Source organism: Pyrus communis, chromosome 14 (genome assembly GCF_041283825.1).
Source record: "Pyrus communis isolate YQ-2024b chromosome 14, ASM4128382v1, whole genome shotgun sequence".
In the NCBI taxonomy this organism is placed as follows: Eukaryota; Viridiplantae; Streptophyta; class Magnoliopsida; order Rosales; family Rosaceae; genus Pyrus; species Pyrus communis.
In genome coordinates, this window is record NC_142578.1 from 25,075,149 (window position 1) to 25,096,281 (window position 21,133).

Consider the following 21,133-nt stretch of genomic DNA (forward strand, 5'->3'; position numbering starts at 1 on the left):
AATTTGTAGGATTTGTGATTGGTTTTACACGACGAACTTTGCCCGACGGAATGTTGTTGGACAAAATTACAAGCACCAAAAACATATTTGGCCCGACAAAATTACTGTCTAGAAAATAGGGGTTTTTTTTTTTAGTGTTGCTACCGACGATTCCTGGTTCCACCCTTTGATTCATGTAGATATCATATATCATAATTAACATTCTAGTCCAGCGTTAAGATAATATAGTCATTACGACAAGTGATAAATACTGTAACGACCCGTCCCCAAATATTTCAGTTTTTACAATTTTAATACTTGAATTTACAAAAATGCCCTTCGAGGCAAAACGTTGACTTTTGTTAACCGCTTTGTTGTGTCACGTTTTCGAGCCAACCCCTTGCCCATTTTTGACCCGCACAACTCGACCAATAACTCGGTTCCTGTAGTGAGTTCCGACGCTATCTTCAGCGTTTCTCCGACCATTTGTGGCACGGGGCCACTTAAGAACAACCTAGCATCCCTTCCTCTTCCAATTTCATCATAAACCCAAGTTAATTGGACCATGAATTCATGAAGAACTCCACAGCGAGTTTGTGGGATGCAAGGCTGCGATCGGCTGATTCTGAAAGCCTCACCGTAGACCACCAACCATTTTCAACTCTTTTGAGTCCAAGAACAAAGCCCAGGGTTGGGTTGAGGCGTCGGGGCTTATTTGGGATCGAATCAAGAACACCCCATTTCTAGGGTTTCTAGCGGATCGATGCAGATTTCAGGTGTTTTCCTCTCATTGAGATCTGCATTCCTATCAAATTTGGGAATTTTTGGAGTTGTTGAATTTTCCGGCAAGTCGGGCCTGCCGGCCGCTGCGTGCGGCGGTGCATGGCCTTCCAGGCTGCTGCCTCGTGGTGGCTCATTCGGAGACGCGTTAGGAGAAACTTGAGGTCCCTCCTTAAGTTTTTCGACGTGAAGAATCCAAATTCGGTGTCTGTTTTCCCAAATTCTATCGTTTAAGTATAATTTTACTAAATGGTTCCTAATGTTTTCCCAAATTCTATCGTTTAAGTATAATTTTACTAAATGGTTCCTAATTATGGTTAGGTGCATTGGTGGAAGCGATCCAGTCCATCCTAGTTCATGTGGCTCTCGAACAATAAAATCTATGTGAGTGGACCCCTTCTTAACTTACATGTTTTTATAAAATATTAGCCTAGCATGCATTTCATAATTCATGATTTGGAGTATGTTTTATATTATGCATTACGAATTTCTATATTATGGCTTACGAAATACTTATGATTTATCGAAATTACATTTTTATGAACGGTTATAAATTATAGGATTATCGTATATGGAACTCTATGGATTTGCGAAGATGATTTATTTATGGTTCATGAATATGAGATGTCATGGATTTATGAAATGAGGCTTTGAGTTTTTGAGCTCTGAATTTGATATGAGATTTTAAGATATGTTTTCGGTACTTATCTAGTGGATTATCATACAGCACATCCACACAACACTGTATGTAGATGTCTATGGCCATAGGACAGTTGAGGAGATTTATGTATATACCTCTGCTCTGGCGTAACTCGGAGTCATACAGCTTCATCTTCGGGTGATGGATCATGATTTTCTTTACTGGCGTAACCTAGTGTCGTACAGCTTCACCTTCGAGTGATAAACATGTATTGCCTTTGGGCAGATAAGGAGTTGATGATATTGATGAAATACCCCCCAGCTTTACTAGCCTGAGGCTAGTTTCGGTGTGTGATGTTATATATCCTCTTCTCCGGCGTAACCCGAAGTCGTACAACTTCACCTTCTGGTGATAGACCATGGTTTTCTTCATTGGTGTAACCCAGTGTCGTACAGCTTCACCTTTGGGTGATGGACAAGTACTGCCTTTAAGCGACTATGATACCCCTAGAGAGAGTACAGTTGAGGAGATTTACGGATTTGCCTTCGGGCGGCTATATTACTATTTCCGAGCACTATTTTACACGCATTGATTTTACGAATGATTTCATGGCATGCTAGGGTTTTCATGAGAAACCTATTATGTAGTATTATATATGTTTTCAAAATAAAGGGTTAGTATATTCATAAAGAAAGTGGTTTTCCTATTATTAGTATTATTATAAACTTTGGTCCACTCACCTTTTCTGTTTTACACCCCCTCAAGATTTAGATTCGAGGCACATGATCCCGGTGTCAGGACACCTCCACTTAGGCATCTCGAGCCTCCTTTGTGTAGGACCCATTCCTCGGTTCATACATTTTTACCGTAATTCTTTCACTTTATTCTCGATCAGTTGTACACTCTGAACACGATTCTACTTGGGTTTAATTCATTCTAACTACATATTTTATCGGCATGCATGTTTTTAATGGCTTCGTCACCCTTGGGTGTCGGCTAGCATGTGCCGATCCTGATATTTAAGGATATCGGGGTTAGGTTGTGTCAAATACATCATAATAGAAATTTTGTAACACTTGCTTTTTTTTTTCTTTTCTTTTTGAGCAAAATCGCAACATTTGTTGATATAATCAATTTGATGTTTTTGTTCAAAAATGATACTTTTACCATATATTTGAATCATCTTCCTAATAGAAAGATTCACATGCGTTGACGGGCCCTACACCTATTTTGTTTTGTGATAATATATACATATGATGTTTCTACCTATTGGAGCTATATAGCTAGCTAGCCACCTTAGCTACATAATATCCGCAGATCCAAAATCCAAGCCACCTAACTCTCAGCCCTATTTGGACTAAAGACTGCGTTCCCTTAATTATTCTTTGTTCAACACAGTCAAACCAGCTCATTCACTATCTCCCTCACCATATTTTGCGCAAAAAGAGATACTCTTCCTCTATTTATAGCAAATTTAATCACTCCTTTCACTCGTGTGTTTGATAGAGAGAGACACAAACACACACACACACACACACACACACACACACACACACAGATTTTAGCAAATTGAATTCCAATGAGGATGTTACGAAATCTACTGTTGATTCTTTTATTCAGTACTTATTTTGTAGCGACGTTGGGTGAAAGAACAGGTCAGAATGGTGACGATGGTAGGAAGGTACATACACTCCAGACGACAATTTTTCCATTTCTTTCATCAGTTCATCATTTTGTGCAACAACGTTATCATGTTCTATCGTCAGACTAAGATAATATGATAATCACATGTGACTATGTGACAACATAACTTGCTAGATCGTCTGCCAAGAGACATGTACCCTATAATGATTGTTATTTACAAAGTGATGTGAAATTGTACTTTTAACAGACTTACATTGTGTATATGGGAGAACTGCCAGGACCTGAAATTTCCGCCATGAGCGGACACCATAACCTGCTCGCAGAAGCGATTGGAGAGTAATGATCAGCTTCTTCCGACCAATTTTTTTTTTTTCAAATTTTTATATGTTTACTGAGCTATTCTTGAGGATGACCGAACATTTTCCTTTTAAATTTCAGTGTCAAAGTAGCCAGAGAATCAATAATTCATAGTTATGGAAGGACTTTCAATGGCTTCGTAGCAAGATTGTTGCCGCATGAAGCACAGGCACTCTCAGGTTCTTAGAAATATAACTAAGTAAATAAGTAAACAAATGGTGCTACCCTAATAAGGGTTCTAATTATTATCAGAACATTAGGCACTTCTATTTATATTTTCTATGATTTTCTTTGATTTGTAGATGATGATAGTGTTGTGTCAGTGTTCCCAAACACCGTGCGCAAACTTCATACAACAAGGTCATGGGATTTCCTAGAGTTGCCTTTGAAATCAAAGAAAAGGAACTCTCAAATAGAAAGCAATATCATAGTGGGTGTGTTGGATACAGGTTGGTATAGTCTGCCATTCTTTTCCCTCTTTTCTTTTATAGATAGAACCATCGCTCATGAGATTTGAACTCCATACTAGATGTCGCTGGATTAAATGATCATAAATTCATCAGTATGTTCTTATTCCGATTGAAAGACAATAGAAAAGAAACAAAATTGAAAAATTGTGAAACAAAATGTTTATGACCCTTTTAAATTCTGTGTATAAGGAATTTACATGCAGGCTCCCAGTTTCAACGATAAAGGCTACGGGCCACCCCCAACTAAATGGAAGGGCAAATGTATGAAGGGTGCAAACTTTACAGGCTGCAACAAGTATGTCACTCCTTTCTCTCTCTCACTCCAAATCAGTATTTTATTTAAAGAGATGGGCAAGTGACCTACTACTAACAACACTGATATTTTCTCTCAACTTGTATTTTACTAATGCACAGCACGATAGGTGTGAGGGTCTTATCACAAATACCCCTCTATGTAGTTAGAAATAGAGTCATTCAATAAAGCTACATTTAGTTTTGTTAAATTTTTGAGGTGGGATTCTTGTATTCTCCAACATAGCAGTCTCATGAAAAACCTTATTTCTGTGCCTTTTTCCTTGAGCAGCAAGGTAATTGGTGCCAAATATTTTAAACTGGAAACTGGTCGTCCTTATTGGGGCACCCACAGTCCAGTCGACGATGACGGCCATGGCACTCACACTTCCTCCATCATTGCTGGTGCAGCCGTCAAAGGTGCCAGCGTATATGGCGTTGCAAAGGGGACTGCACGAGGGGGCGTGTCGTTGTCACGCATCGCGGTGTACAAAGTGTGCTGGATCACTACTGGCTGCCTTGATGTGGATATTTTGGCCGCGTTTGATGAGGCCATTGCCGACGGGGTGGACTTAATATCAGTCTCTCTAGGCGGTCACTCGCAGAGTTTTTTGGACAATCCCATTGCCATTGGATCATTTCATGCCATGAAAAAAGGGATTTTTGTGTCGTGCGCAGCAGGGAATGATGGGCTTCCGGCCAGTGTGGAAAACGTAGCACCATGGGTTATGACAGTAGCTGCTAATACCATTGATAGGCAGTTACAGACTGTAGTAAAATTGGGAAATGGCCAAAGGATATTGGTAAGTCTCTCTCTCCCTCTCTCACTAAAACAATCTAACAATAGACACTAACACTAATTGCTCACAAAAACACGTCAATATGGCTATAGTCAGAATTTTTTCTAGTGCGTATCTCGCGCACAAACACATAGAGTGCAGAATTATCACGCAATCTGATGAATTAATTGTAGGGAAATTCACTCAACACCTATTCGCCGAAGAAACTAATGTATCCTCTTATAAGTGGAACCCTTGCAGCCAACATGACCATGCGATTCGGGGGAGATGCGAGGTATGAATTTTAGCACAAATTGTTGTGTTCACATAATTTTGTCACTTGTAACACGTTCGATTATTATATAGTACGACGATTAGTTCCATGTTGTGAGAAGGCGAACATATGTGTGCTCATACAAAATATTCTTCGACTATCTTCTAAACTCGCATTGATAATTTTGGTGAAATTAATGCAATTTCAAGAATATAAATCCTAATTATCAAATGATGAAAATGATAACGGCAGTGCTTGTGATGCTTGGGCTCTAGACGCTAACAAGGTGGTGGGGAGGATTGTGTACTGCCAAGGGTTTGGTACTCAGGATTCCACTATGCAAAAGTTAAGGGGTGCTGGAACCCTAATGACACGTTATGAACTTGATGATTACGCTTATAGCCCTATAATCCCCGGTACCGAAATCCTTGTACAAGATGGGATCAAGATCGAGAAGTACATCAACTCTACCAAGTATGGTTTTGTATAGCTCATTTCATTCACATCTTTTACAGCTCATAAAGTTTTTCAAAGGAAAATGATTTTTGCATACTGCTTTTCTCCTTCTGCACACTCACGCCAGTTTATGGAGAAGGAAAAAAGGAGTGGGGCGGAAATCACTTTCCTTTTCATATATGAAAACCCTAATAAGTTATGTGGTACTAATTCCAGAAACCCTACAGCTGTCATATACAAGACCAGAACTCCTAGTACGACCGCCCCCATCGTTGCTTCTTTCTCATCGAGAGGACCTCAACACATGCACCCCAACATCCTCAAGGCATCTCTCTTTCATCTCTCATCTCTCTCTCTCTCTCTCTCTCTCTCTCTCTCTCTCTCTCTCTCTCTCCATATTTGGTTATAATCAGGTACCATTTCCACCTACAGCCTGATATTTCTGCACCAGGGGTAAACATATTGGCTGCATATCCAAAGATACAATCCATAACTGGCTACTCAGACGACCGGCGCCACAATGTGTTCAATATGTTATCAGGTACGTCCATGTCTTGCCCTCATGTAACAGCAGCAGCCGCCTATGTCAAGTCCTTCCACCCGGACTGGTCACCTGCTGCCATCAAGTCCGCTCTAATGACGACCGGTTAGTCTTCCCAAACCGTACACTAAAAAAAAAAAAGAACAAATCCATCAAAGCAATGCGCTAACCAATCTTTTCACTTCATTTGTCCCAGCCACACCAATGAAAAATGAAACAGCGGATACCCAGCTAGCCACGGGAGCAGGACAAGTAAACCCAAAAAAGGCAGTGCATCCTGGTCTTGTCTACGACATTACCCCAGATGACTACATTAGTTTCTTGTGCAAAGAAGGTTTCAACGACACAGACATAGGCAAACTTATTGGGGATAAAAAGAAGTACAAATGCTCAGACTTTAAACATCCACGAGGCACAGACGGCCTCAACTATCCTTCTATGCATCTTCAGCTTTTCCCGAACAACAATTATGGCGTTTCAGCAGTCTTCCATAGAAGAGTGACGCATGTAGGGTTCGGTAATTCCGTGTACAAGGCAAAGGTGACGAATTTGAATGGTTTGAGAGTGAAAGTCATACCGAGTACCTTGACCTTCACTAAGTTGCATCAGAAAAGGTCGTTTAAGGTTGTGGTGACTGGTCGTCCGGCGATGAACGAGACAGTTATGCACGCTTTACTCCAATGGGATGACTCTAAACACAACGTTAAGAGCCATATCGTAGTCTATACACATCTGAATTAGGGCACAGCGTTAAAAGCCATATCGTAGTCTGTAAGCATCTCAATTTGGTCTTTTTTAGCTTAGTTTTTGCTTCTAGTGCCAGCATTTGGTAGCTCTTTTTTCCTAGTTTTCATTTGTTGCTATAAATAAACATTTGCTCATCACTAGACAATTACTTTCGTTTTGACTCGATTTCATAGACATACTGTTCATATGTGACTAACAGTCGGCACACGTTTCCGCAAACGTCCATGCACAAAGTTGGCCTACGCATGGCCTGGCCGGGATCGTTACGGCAACCAACGAAAGTTTAAAACAGAAATTTTCCGAATGAAAAAGAATCAAGGATCCGGGCATTTATTAGTGTACATGTTACAGAGAGTTCAAACAGAACTACAGCAAGGATGGCGGAGCTGGTTGAACCAACATCTCACGCTCAAACAATTCGAATTACGTAAACAACATATAAAATACAAGCAAAAGCCTTGAAGATGTACCTAAGTTACAGGCCACATCTTTTCATGTCAACCTCGGCAACTTTCCGTATAATTAAAGTTAGGTGATGTGCTCTAGACTCGAATCTCCAAGGAGTCCCCCTAAATTTAAAGGACCCGCATGAAGACTAGGAGAGTATACATCCAAGCTCAGCACTGTGTTCGACACTGCCGGCCATGAAGGTTCTTCAGCTTCGTGAGTTTTTTCCTCCTCTTTCTCGCTTCAGCTGCAGCAATCGCATCCGCGAGTTTCCCAGTAGGGTAGATGATTGGTTCGCTGTTCTTCTCTGGCAAGGCAGAGAACTTGTGATAAGAGTTGTCAACCGTTACAGTGTAATCTGGTTCAAATCCGTTCTCATGCTTGATACAAGAAGCAACTCCGGCATGGTTGAGTGATGATGGAGAAACGAATATTTCCTTACAACCATTTTCTTTCGGGTGAGGTCCTGTGTGCTGATCACCTTCATCCAGAGGAAACTGAGCTGGGGTCTCGTTAAGGTCATGTGAAGGTCTGCCTTCAATTGAAGCGGAATCTTCTGTTTTTAATCTGACAGGGAGAGACGGCTGGTGGTTGTCTAACTGCGTAGCAGCTCTTGAAGATGAACTAGAGCTGTACTGGTTATTAAAAGAAGTTTCTTCTTGTTTATTATTCAGGCACAAGGAGGACTGGGGTTGGAGTCCATTCCCATTATCAAAATGAGGGATGAACCAAGGACACGGAAATACATATAAAGGAGTTCTCGCTCCATTGATGTTTGGGGGGTTTTCTTGATCAAGAGAAGACTCAGCTGTACCATTAGCCGGCAATGAGATGTTTGACAGAACAGCTGTTGGATTTTGTAGTACGTGCTGCACCTGAATAGAATTTGAGGATTGAATGATAGGAGGCCAGAAAAGTGGTGTAAACGGTGGGCGATTAAACAAGAAGAAAGGGGAATTTGTAGGCGAAGATGGAGGTATCTGCATCTGCACATAGGCTGACATATTTTTGGCCGGCGCTTCTTGATCCTCTGCCTTTATCACTTTAGCCATCTGCAGAATGAGAGAGCATGTCAAGCAAGTGATACCTTATTAAGATAAGACAGCTCTTCAAAGTGTCAGGCATATCTTTACCTGAACTTTCAAGTGCTTATTTGTTTTCTCCAAGGACTGGAACTCCTTTACCGCTAACTCCTTTTTCTTTGGATTTAAAATGTCACCACAGATGTGAATAAAGTTAGTACTGCCATGGATAGTCAAGCTCTGGACTCGAATATACCAACCAATGGTTATAAATATTAAAAAATACGTGAGAGAGGGAGGGGGAGTGAGAGAGAGAGACAGCGGGGGACAGAGACAGAGTTCAAAGCAAAGCAAGTTTACAAAATTTCGTTTGGGACTAATGCCTACCCTTTTCAGATTTTCATTCTCCAATGCCAGATCGGCAGCTTTTCTGGTTAACTCCTCACATAGAGCCTGAAGAACAAGCAAAGATGAATGGTTTGCTAAAGTATAAATGCATGCTAGCCAACAAAGCAATCTGCACGGGACACATATCATGCAATTTGAGAATAAGAAACATAATTGATCAACATCTATTTTTTCCTTTGAAAAGACCAGTGCACCTTGTAATGCATTTAATTTACTGCCACAATGGCACATGTTATACTGTCATATTATGGCTACAAACTTCAGTCGAACAGCAACTACAATTCAAAATATTTAAACAGATTCATGTCATTAGTTATTCCTGAGACTAGAAAATGCAAGGAGGCCGTCTATGGCTACAAATGATTAGTTCATAAAGGAAAGGGAAAAAAATCAGTTGGGGATCCCAAAGCACAAATTAATGCCCTTAAGTTCAAGAAACAGACAACGTATTATCTCTGGATCTCAGGACAGGACTAGATACATCGCAGACTAGACACCCTCATGGTTCTGTAGGTGTAGGGTACAAGTACAACCGTACAAGTGTTCTCCGAAACTAGTCCTGTCGTCTACCTAAACCCTTGCCAATACAAAGCTCTGTTCCCTTTGCTATTTTATTACCACAGAAACTTCATTTTTCGAAAAAAGAACTAGAAGAAAGATATATTAAACTAGCAGAGTAAAGCAGCCTACCTGCCGTCGACGAATTGTTTGCCTAGCTGACTCTCGGTTTGCCATTATTCTGCGTATCCTCCGCTCTTCCTTTTCCTCCTAAACAGGGAAAATATTAACTAACGCTAAAAAGAGAAATGTAATCACAGAACATCGCTGTACAGGGAAGAAGTTTAAAGGTTGTCAGTACCTCAGTTAAATTCCGCCTTGACTTGCTGCAATTAAATGATGGGTAAATTGTAGTGCATATAGGACTTGGCTTATTTAATTCTGTATCATGCTCAGCCTTCACAACCTTTTCACTCAGAACCTGCTCAGTCTTCACTGGTTCTGTAAGGACATTTGTGCATACCGTTTCACATTGCTGCAAACCTGTCACCGCTTGATCCTGATATAGACAAAAATATTTCTCAAGTCCTGCAGAAAATAGTGCAATTTGGTGACAGTTAAGCATTTGCATCATCATGTAACAGATTACCGCGCCCTCCCCCTCTATAAACTGGTGTCGCTAACTATATTTAGACAAATCCAGATGGTGATATTATGTGCAAATTTGAAAAACGATTCTAGCTAAGCCAGCCATGGACTCGGCCCCATTACAATGTACGTCCGGTGTAACAGATTACTCCACCCTCCCCCCAAGGTTAAATCGGTGTGGATAACTATATTTTAGACAAATCCAAATGGGGATGTGTTATGTGCAAATTGAAAAACGATTCTAGCTAAATCAGTATGGACTCGGCCCCATTACAATGCACGTACTAACATTAAATTCTGGCCATATGTGAACTATTTATGCATCCAAATTGTTGGTGACTGAACTCGCAAAACTCGCATTTGAATCAAGCCATCATCAATGGGCAGAAACTACAATTTACTTTGACATAAACAAAATGGGAATCCTTCCCCGAAAAAGGGTTTATCCTATTTTCAATACCTGTTACTATTTCTGTACAAAGAATCAAACTTTAATCCCTCAACAGTGACAATAACATCATACAAACCCCATAAAGTTGTTTAACTTTATTTTCTCTGTAACTCGTCATGGATAAGTCGCTATTCTTCCCTAAAAGTCATTATTTCCCAGAATCTTTGAATTTTTCCAATTCAAGTTAAAATACCAATTTCACCCAATACAAAAACCACCATTCCCTTTCTCTTTCAACACCTCCTTTCTCAAAAAAATAATTTAAATCAAAATAAATGATAATTTCAAATACACACACACACACACACACACACATATATATAAGCCAAAAAGCCAAACGAACCTGACGGAGAAGATCCGGACATGTGGGAGGCGGGTCAAGCGGGTTCAAACCCGACCGACTCGGCGGAGACTCGCTCTTGACTCGCTTCCTCGCTCGCTTCCCTTTCTGCCCCCAATGCCCAGCCGATTCAGCGCCGCTACTCTCGCGCATAGCCAAATGTGCCAAATCCGCCAGCGCCTCCGCCGCCTCGAGCTCCTCCTTCACCATCCGATCCGCTCCGCCGCTCCCGCCAACCCCACCGCTCGTCGACGACGAATAAGAACCGGAATCAGGCGACGACGACGGCCCCGCCGCCGTGGACCCTGTCGAGCTCGAAAACGACCGCCTCTCGGAAGACACCATCGCTTCCCTCTCTCATAAAACACAAAAGCAAAACCGCACGCAGGCGAAGTGTTCGATTATTTGCGTCACTGAGAGTTCGTACTTGCTTCTTCAGCACACGTTACGTTAAGCTACTGAAGCGACATAGCTGTAGAGAGAGAAAGTAGAGCGAGAGAGAGAGAGAAAGAGAGAGAGAGAGGGTTACTGCCTTACTGGTACAAAAGCAAAAGGGTTGCGAGAGAGTGCCACTTGTCGAGCCACCTCAGGCCACGACGTCCTCGCTAAATCGAGCTCCATATATCTCTGCGCGCCACGTCTCCCTTTTCATACGATTACGCGGGTGTGGGCTCGCACGTGGGAGGCACCGCACACGTGGCCCGGCGGTTGTTTTACACGTGGAGTTTTCGACTACTTTGCACTTTCTCGATGAGCTGGTGGATTCGGAAGGTGGAATTTTTTTTTTATCCGCGCGGTGAAACGCGTGGGGTACATAAGAGGTCACAGTTGTCACCGTTGAGTCCCAGTGCGTGGTTGTTGCCTTTTGGTTTTGTGGGTCTCCTTGGTCCTTTTGATTTGAGTTGACTGCCTGTTTTCACGTAGCGTTAATTTTGTTGCTAAAATTTGAGATTATTTGTCAGTAATTTCGTATTTAACAGTAATTATGATTTAAGTTTGATTGTGTAAGTCAGAAATAAAGATTATGTTGGAAGAGCAATGCTCGCTTAAGGTCCTCAAAATTAAGACTTGTAAGAACCTCTTTTCATCGAGGTATTTCATCTTCTTTATATAGTTGTGCTCTGCATTAAGTCTTTCTATCCAGTAGGAAGATCTAAGACTTGACTATGTCATACACAGTTAGATGATCATCTGCATGTTTACCTATTTTTGCGCGCACATAGTTTTTTTATCATGAGTAGTTGATATTTCATTATTTGCTCTTAAATCTAATTCATATGGACATGTTAAATTCTATATGCATTTTCCATAAAATATCAACTACTCATGATAAAAAAAAACTGTGTGCGCGCAAAAATAGGTGAACATGCAGATGATCATCCAACTATGTATGACATAGTCAAGTCTTAGATCTTCCTACTGGATATAACGAGGTATTTCATATGCAGTGCATGATGCATGTGTCTTCAGACTCATAGCAGTGGCCTTCTCATCTTCGCCAGCCGAATTTTCAGCTTCAATGGTGGCTCTTAGCTTCTTTGCAGTCAAATAGAGCTTCACGTCTTGCACCCGTTTCAAGTAGTTTCTTCCAAAGACTTCCAAGGTAGGTGAAGGTTCGAAATTTCGCTAAAAGGGATGGAAAAGGTCGTGGTTTGTGCTATGGAATGGTAAAATGGACATGAGCAGTTAAGCACCAAGGTTTAGGACATTCTGGTTCAAAGACATAGTTTGGTTCAATTAATAGCAAGTAATGGCTTGGCTCCATGTAGCTCAAATGCGATTAGGATCTATATTTCCTTTTCTTTTCTTTTTTTTTTTGTCAGTTCTCTCACATAATTCAACACAAAAAATATATAATAATCGATCAATCAAAGCAAGATATGTAATTCGTAAAATAAATAGCAAGTAATGCTTCATGGTGAATCAAGCAGCTTAGGTTTATTTTTCTAATTTACTGAAATTGTTAATGGGGCTTGGGCCGTTTTAGTTGGTCCAACTCAGGTCCATTCAAAGCCCAACCCAACCTCAACTCAATGTATGCCCAAAGCAAAATTTCTATTTTTGTAGAAATTTTGTAGTCTTCTTTTTGCCCGTACTCACAATTCTTCCATGTCCATTCAAACAGTACAAAATCTTTGTACTCACGAAAATCACAAAGTAAACCGTGCAGTGTGTACAAGCATGAACAACATCTTTGCGGCCATAGAACTGCCCACCAAATCTATGTCGATACTCATGGTGCAACGTCTCCAACGCCTCTAATCATTGGTTTTATGCAGTTAAACTCATTCACAAGCTCTAGTTATTCCGAGAATTTTTTTGACAAAACTAGTTACTAGAAGACTGTTAGGTTCCTTATTAACTGATCTTAACTTGGACTATACCGAAATCGTTTCACAAAGTAAGAATTTAAATGGTCGTTTCATTGTTTACTACCCCGAATCTCTGTTTTTCAGTTAGGGTTTGTTTTTGTTTTTCAGATTCCAAGATTGTGATTAACATGGCGTTACCTGAACTCAAGGCACAAATGAAAATTTAAGTCCAATCCATGCTTCATGAGGTAATTAACTCTTTATTCACGTTCTTTTGGTTAGGGTAATTACGCAAACTGGTATTAGGCCATTTTTTTCTCTCTTTTTTTTTATACGGGGACGTCGGGAAGTGGGATATTCGAATACAAAATCTTGGTGTATGAGTGAACGTTCTTAACCATGTACAAACCCTTGCTATAAAGGTATATGTGATATGTACTGGGTTTTCAATATTTCTTTTGTACAGGGTATGTTGGTCTACCAGTTTACTCAACTACAAGAGTTGCAAGATTCAAGCAATCCCAATTTTGTTGCTGAAATAATCAAGTTGTTTTGTGACAACACAAAAAAGGTTATAACAGAGTTGGAGCAATATTTGTAATAACGTAAAAAACTCAGACTCTCGGATGCAATTATATTCATTTTTTGTGTAGAGATTTTGATCCTTTATCCAACTTTTGGATTTTGGGGTTTATGTATTTAAGTTATGAATTGTTTGCAGATCTGAAGATGTTGACTTTTGCAAGTTGACTCCTTTTGTTCTTCAACTCCAAGGAAGTAGCTCTAGGTACGATGCTAACTGCTTCTCCTTGATTATTATAAATTTGGGATTACTTCGAAACGGATAAAAGTTTTCGAACAGCTAAATTTTGACTGTGTTTGATAGAAAAACTTAAAAGCATTTATAGTAAGTGCTTATGAACGAGCTCTATACCTCGCTCCCCATTGCTTACGTGCTTCTCCATAAGCACTTTTAACTTCTGTCACGAATGCTACCAAAACTGCTGTGGCTATCATGGAGCGTTGCGCATACCTCACTTTTGCTTTACTTTTGGCCTTGCAGCATTGGCGCACGGCAAATAACACTAGCTTGTGCTGATCTTAGCCAGGCTTCTGATGACAAAAACAAGGGTGAGAAAATCTTATGGGTAATTAACCGGTTGTACACAATTATGTTAGTATTTTTCATTATGTGATTAATTATATGAGGTAAGATGTGATAGAGTGCTAACAGCATTGTTAGGTAATGTTTTTATGACGCTCTCACAAAATTCTTTTTTGAAGTTGGTTACAGTACATTTATTTACCTAATACATTCACTCTCTGCCGGCCATATCCAATATTAATGTTTTAAACATTCTATATAATAAAACTTAGAAGTGGTGTGTAAATAATAGTTTTAGATTTCTGTCCTTGTTCAATAGATTTTTGTCCTTTTCAAGTGCCCACATGCCTTGAGGAGAATCACACATTATTACATAGAATTAGACCACAAGTTTCAAACTCTAATACAGGTAATGCATTTCATGTACTGTCACTTTCACTTTATATCTAAATAGCCTACGTGAAGGAAAAAAAAGAAAGAGATTTATTTTGTATTATTTTAAATATTATTATCAGGAGGCGGGGTAAGGGTTTAAACAAGAATAAGGCTGCATATGATGGTTGTTCCCTCCCCCTCCCCCTCCACCCCCCCCCCCCCCCAAGCCTTTCTCACAATTTGACTCTGGCAATACGGAGAGCCTTATTAGTTAGAGGTCGTCCTTTATTGTTATCAAGGTGAGGGGAAAGCATTCAAACTATTGCAATGATTTAAAGGAGGAGGGGAGAGTGTCGATGCATGGGTAAAAATCGTACAACCTATCCATTAAGATATTCAACTACTAACGTCCTTTTAAGCAAAAAAGACTGGTCAAATGAGTGCTACACAAGAAACAAAAGCTGACTCGTGGTAGCACTGAGAACTGGTGTTACGTTGGGGTCATAACTTTGAGATTGCTTTTTCATTTTAAAAAGATGGAAACCATACTTTCAGACTTTCAGTGATCCCAAACTAATGGGGTGCAAAGATTAATTAAACCATAATTTGTTATCATCTACACTTTTAAGTATTGTATATTAACATTTTCCTCACCCTTGGGTTGTGCAGCTGGAGAAGAGCATCCTTGACATTGAAACCATACACCAAAAGATTTGATTTTATGAGGAGTAATTTGGCGTTATCAAATTAAGATTTTGTTTTTAAGATTAGAGGTTTTATAAGATTAATTCTTTATTTTCTTGTGTAGTATCTGAATTTTATTTAATTTGTTTATTTTTGACAAACAATATGATAATTTAACTATATTCATCTAAAAATTCTAAATTACACGGAAGAAAAAGAAGAATTAGGAAGATTCGAATTTAAGTGCAGAAAGTGGAGCACACTGCTTTAGTTAACTAAACCAGATATATGTACCTCGGAATTTTAAGTTGGGTAAAATTTTGTAGAAAAAGAAAAATCATCAGTCAAGGTTGACAAATGATGGGATGCCTCAAATCTCCTTTATGTTTAATTTAGTGCATTCATTATCAGGCTTGCATTAGGTCCTTTAATTGATTGGAAGGACATACTTGGGCCCCGTGGCCTCTTTTGAGCACTAATCTTAAGCATTCTTGATCATTGAAGCCTATGTTAATCTAAACATTCCTGAGGCACGAAAGTGATGAGTTTCTCAAACGTCAAGGACATTACCAGATAAAAAATCCGAAACAAAGTATCGAACTTCACCCAGTTACAGGTTACTTGTCACTACAACGAACTAAACAGAAACAGCAGTGACTCCATGAAAACATGACTAAGTAAGAAGAAAATGCTCCTAACGATTAATGTCAAAAAGTTAAGTTTGACAGGAAGTTGACGATCTATACTACATTCTCTAAAACATCCATTAGAGATGGTGCATAAAACTGATGATGATGATGATGATGATGATGATTGGTGCAGTTCAATCACCAGATGACTGTCTAATCAACGTTATTGACATCCGTGGTGGAATTCGACGTATGTGATGTGAAACCAGATGTTGGTGATGTGAGATTCGATGTAGGTGATGTGAGACCACCGAACCGCCTGTAGGATGGCGTTGGGGGAGATCTCGGAGATAGGTTAACAAACTCTAAGGCCTGCGTTCTCAGCTCTACCGGATAGTCAGCAACACAACCGATTCTCGGGCCAGCTCCTGTTGACCACTTGAGGGATAGCTGATGCCCGAGTTGGTATGATTTCACTGAGGTCTTGGAGTTGATCCTGTGCAGTATCTTATTCTGAGGGACCTCAGTTCTTGGACTATGAAGACCACCGGATAAAGTCCTCTTGTACTCAGTTTTGGGTTCCGCTTGTGGAAGTTCAGTGGATTCTGCGGATTGGGTTTTCTCCACTTCTTCTGGAATCTCCGGTTGAGGAGTTTCAAAGTTGGTTGGCATTCTAAATGTACTCCCACCATTAGACTTGCCACCATCATAGCTATCAGAATCGTCAGTGGCCTTGTGTATCTGGGGAACAAGAGAGTTTAACACCATTAGCCAAATGCAGATTAACGAAAACATGGAACAACAAAACTCCCAATGAAGTGTCACCAATTCGTGGTAATCCTAGTTTTATTTTCCAGGTTGCTAATTTGGAATAAAAGCGCTAAAAGAACCATACGTTTTATCAATTACCTGAACTTCGTCAAGGTTCACCCCGTTATCCTTGAGAACTGATAAAAAGGTATCAAGCCTTTCATCTGTTGGCCGGTAATGCCCGCTATATGCAGAGATTGACTGCAAAATCAACGACGTAAGGATCAGATGCTATAAATCCAACATACTTAGTCAGTACTTTAATAAGGCACTACCAAAATATTGCTTGTGCATGTTAAGTTTATTTTTGTGCTAAAGGATCAAAGATAACCGCTATAAAACAGTACCTTCAGAATTCCATTCTCTGCCTCTAGCCTTCCAGCGGCTATCGTTGCTCCTCCAGCCAAGAAGCTAGAATGATGGAAAACCCCTTTCTTTTTCTGAAAGAATCAACAATGTGTTAGCTATTTTCTGGATAACAACAGAAAATCAGAAACACGGGAATCTTATGTTTTCGATTCTTACAGCGCCGGCATAGAGTCTCTTAGAGGTGCTCATAACGAATATCCACTTAGCTCCCGGAGATCCATCCTTTGTATGAAGAAGCTCTCCGGTTTGCGAGTGAATAAGTTTCCCTTCCTCGACAATGTATTCATAATGCACTCTTTCTTGCTAAAATTCATGAACAATATCCACAACCACAAAAAGGGTTAAAAGAAAGATCATAAAATCATGTAAAGTTGAATTGATTCATAGAAGCACATACAGGTCCAAGATACTTGATGCATTGTTGTCGAAGCTTCAATCTGGGGCATTCTTTCAGCTCAAGCTCTTTTCCATCTCCTACATCCAACCTGCAAGGAAAAAAAAAAAAAAACCAGAGCAAAAATCAAACTTTAATCAAGTGATTAAACAAATTAACTTGAAGAAAACAAAAATGGTAACTTTTCATACCAGTAAAAAAATGGCTGACCAGCATCTGCTTTAGACCACTCTTCATAATACACATGCAAGCTATGCCCATACCTATGCCTCGGATCAATCTGGATTTTACCCACCCAAAATTTCATTCAGTAAAAACAACGACAAGAAATTGATTCTGTTGATTAACAAAAGTTAAATTTTTATTACAAAAATCCAGAGAAATCATTTAATAAAAATAATTACAGCTTCAATCCAATGCTGAAAAGCCAATTTCTGTGCTTTGGCGTCTTTGGATAGCCCCTTGCCCACCTGCCAAAAAGTCCAAAATTTTATTTAGACTCCATTTCATATTTTTACCATACAATCCACCTAAATTCGATAATATAAGTGATTTTCGCACACCATTTTATATGTTTTTTTTTTATATTAAGAATCAAGTGACAAAAGTAAACATAAGAGTGCGCTCTGCAAAAAATCATTTACTACTAATAATCAAGAGACAAAAGTAAACATAGGAGTGCACTCTGAGAAATCTTTTCCGATACGAAAAACAGTAACTACACACAAATTATATTTCTTTTTCGATCCAAACCCAGAAATTAAAACATAATTGTTCAAAAACATACCTAAAAAATAAAATAAATTTTACCTTAGAAGCATTCTTGCCGACACGGTTCCAACGTTTAGCCACAGATTCGCCGTGATCAAAGAACGAAATCGTGCTGCGGTTCAATCTCCAGGAATCTATCGCTTGCCACCTTCAATCCGTAAAACACCCCTCATTTTTCAGTTAATTTCATAAATTTGTGTGTTCGTGTTACCACTGAATACCGAACTGTTAAAAAAAGCAGAAGCACGGAGATTCGGTACAGTTTCACTCACCAGTATTCTTCAACGACGACGGCGGAGTCGGCTAACCTGCGCCGGGTGCGGTAACTCCGATACAGCTTCTGAACCTTCACCGCCGCCGTCGACTCCGACCACTCGCCCACCGGCGCATCCGTGTCACTCGCTGGCGCCCCGTGAAGCACATCGGGGGCCAAGCATTTCGGGCCAACGCCAGACATTTCAGAGCTGCGGAAGTCGCGGGAACCGAGGGCGGTGACGGAGTAAGAAAACGGAGGATTGTCGAAGGTTGGGAGGGTTTGTGTCTGAGTTTCCACCTCCATTTTTTCGATAAGAGAGAGTCGAAAATATGGTCGGAGTTCGGAGAGTTGAATGAATTTTATATGGGGGAAGTGGAGCTGTGGGGGTGGTTTTACCGGGAAACTTACCGGTCAACTTTAATGCATTTAGTAAACGTCTGGGTTTTTGGGAGTGAGAGGCTGTGTGGCACGCGCTTGGAGTGTAGATCGGGCACTGTACACAGTTGTAAATAGTGAAAATTTTTATGTTTTTAAGTTATTAACTTTTTAACACACATATCCTACTATTTATATAGTGACACGTGGTATATCACTCCATATGATGGTCACACTGAAAAATCTCTCGAGATAGAGGAGAAATTCCGGTTTTTTTTCCTTTTTTTGTTAAGATGATATTCTAAATTAATTTACTAGGAAAAGAAAGAAAGTTTGGACCTAAGACGCAGTCGGCGAAGAGAAATGCTCTAATTATTAGGCAATCCACCACTTGATTTAGACATGAAGGAAACTAGATTGTAGAGAATAATTGTCAGATGCTTTCTACATATTCTGATGCTCTCTACATATACTTTTTTACTTCACACACATTTTTCTCAATATTTGACTTGGTCAAATCGAATGAATTAAAAAGAATCAAAAGATAAAAATTAATAGGAGGTGTGTGAAAGGTAAGAAACAAATGTGTGGATAGCACCACCTATAAAGAATATGGACAAAAAAATTTAGATAATCCTTTATTTCATTAGATGAAAAGGTGCATGATGGTTTACTTGTGTCATATAAGTTATATTTGTAAACTTATTTTTTATTGATTTATACTAATAAAACTAACCATATTAACTCACTTTTTAATAGGAATAGATCATACTATTGTATAAAAATAAAAAAAAACCTACCTAATTTATTAGAAACTGTCATCGATATAGTTATATTTTTTTACAATAAAAAAATATAAAATAACATGGTCACTTTTGTTAGTGAACGATCAAATCATACATTAGGATATAATTTTACTACATCTGTTAATAGATGATTGTTATCATTGATTTAAATAGTCTTTTTTTTTAGGTTGAACGATAGCGTTTGTAAGTTAGATATTAAATTAGTCATCAATTTAAATAGTCAATTAGGTTTTTTTTTCTTCTTGATTTTCTTTCATTAAGGAGTTGTACGTATTAATCTTACTTTTATTTATTTATTAAGGAGTTGTAGTGTCAATAATACGAACGATTTGCAAATCTTATGCGACAACATTTGAGTATTACTGAATAAAGAAGATAACTTTTACCCAAGGATATTTATTTATGTGTTTTAATCCTTTCTAATTTAGTCAAACTAATAGTAGAAAGGAGCTTTGGATTTTAAAGTGAGAAATTCAAAGAGAACTCTTTCCAAAATAAGACAACTTACGATCTTTCTGTCACTTGAAGTTTTAATATTTTACATTATTAACATGAAAACTGATTTTAAATTATAAATGACAAAACTTTTATGAAGGGAAATATTATTAGTATTTTTAAAATCTCATTTTACATTCCTCACAAGTGTATTTTTTTTCTAATTATAAAAAATTTAAAATATAAAATAAGATTTTTAGAGCGTCAAGCGTTGATTTTTTCAGAGTTCTTTTAACATTTCTCGAGGTTTCAGACTGATTCACGTGCTTGGCTTTCTGCATTTCAATTTACCAGGTCAAATGATATTTCAGAATGGAATGACGTGATACCATGTAAACTGTAAAGTAAAAGATGTCCCCCAACATTGAATTATTAATGTCCCAGTCCGTCTGCCAATCAATTTTTCCATTTTTTTTATAGCATTTTTCGGCTATAGAAAGAATTCAATCTTTGTTTTTTTTTTTTTTTTTAAAAAAAGATCTTGAAGATCTTAGAAATTCTGTGATCGTAATCGTTTATTGTATATTATGCAGTTATAAATTATTTTAAAATTAAAAATTAAATATAAATAATACTTAACGATTTCTGATCGTGAACGGTCACGATTACAAAATTCCTAAAATCCTTAGAAAAAAGATCTGACAAAGATGTTTTTTCTTTTTTGGACTTGCATGTTTTGGACATTTCCGAGTTTGGAATTTTTATTTTTGCAAATCTTATATTTGAAGACTAGTAATGGTACACGTATTTACTTAATACGACAATCATTTGTGAAGGGCAGATGTTTACGTGTAAACTATGTGCTCGTTTGAAACTACTTTTAAAATGATTGAAAATATTTTTGGTCAAAATCTTTTGGAACTAATCTTTATTAAAATTAAAGTGGATCATGAAAAAACATTTTAATTATTTCTTGCAAAAAGCACATATCTAGTACTTCTTTCCAAAAGCAATTGAATCAAAAATCAATTTCACAAAAA

At 38.7% G+C, this 21,133-nt stretch overlaps 3 protein-coding genes across 3 annotated transcripts; 1 reads left to right on the forward strand and 2 right to left on the reverse strand.

The window, feature by feature from the left end:
* Window positions 1–4,323: 4,323 nt before the first annotated feature.
* Window positions 4,324–8,595, forward strand: LOC137713330 (subtilisin-like protease SBT4.15). The gene is made up of 6 exons (XM_088684753.1): window positions 4,324–4,964; window positions 5,135–5,235; window positions 5,467–5,688; window positions 5,887–5,995; window positions 6,103–6,316; window positions 6,408–8,595. The coding sequence occupies exons 1-6, from the start codon at window positions 4,416–4,418 to the stop codon at window positions 6,950–6,952; spliced, it is 1,740 nt and encodes a 579-aa protein (XP_088540879.1). The 5' UTR covers window positions 4,324–4,415; the 3' UTR covers window positions 6,953–8,595.
* On the reverse strand, window positions 7,263–11,391 carry LOC137713695 (uncharacterized). Its single transcript, XM_068453032.2, has 6 exons — window positions 10,776–11,391; window positions 9,695–9,892; window positions 9,526–9,603; window positions 8,815–8,880; window positions 8,539–8,604; window positions 7,263–8,457 (listed from the first exon to the last, which is right to left on the reverse strand). The coding sequence occupies exons 1-6, from the start codon at window positions 11,115–11,117 to the stop codon at window positions 7,576–7,578; spliced, it is 1,632 nt and encodes a 543-aa protein (XP_068309133.2). The 5' UTR covers window positions 11,118–11,391; the 3' UTR covers window positions 7,263–7,575.
* Window positions 11,392–15,790: 4,399 nt separating this feature from the next.
* LOC137712794 (IQ domain-containing protein IQM3) lies at window positions 15,791–19,193 on the reverse strand. Its single transcript, XM_068451956.2, has 9 exons — window positions 18,494–19,193; window positions 18,261–18,369; window positions 17,855–17,920; window positions 17,642–17,730; window positions 17,454–17,541; window positions 17,213–17,359; window positions 17,035–17,127; window positions 16,787–16,888; window positions 15,791–16,618 (listed from the first exon to the last, which is right to left on the reverse strand). The coding sequence occupies exons 1-9, from the start codon at window positions 18,778–18,780 to the stop codon at window positions 16,091–16,093; spliced, it is 1,509 nt and encodes a 502-aa protein (XP_068308057.2). The 5' UTR covers window positions 18,781–19,193; the 3' UTR covers window positions 15,791–16,090.
* Window positions 19,194–21,133: the final 1,940 nt, after the last annotated feature.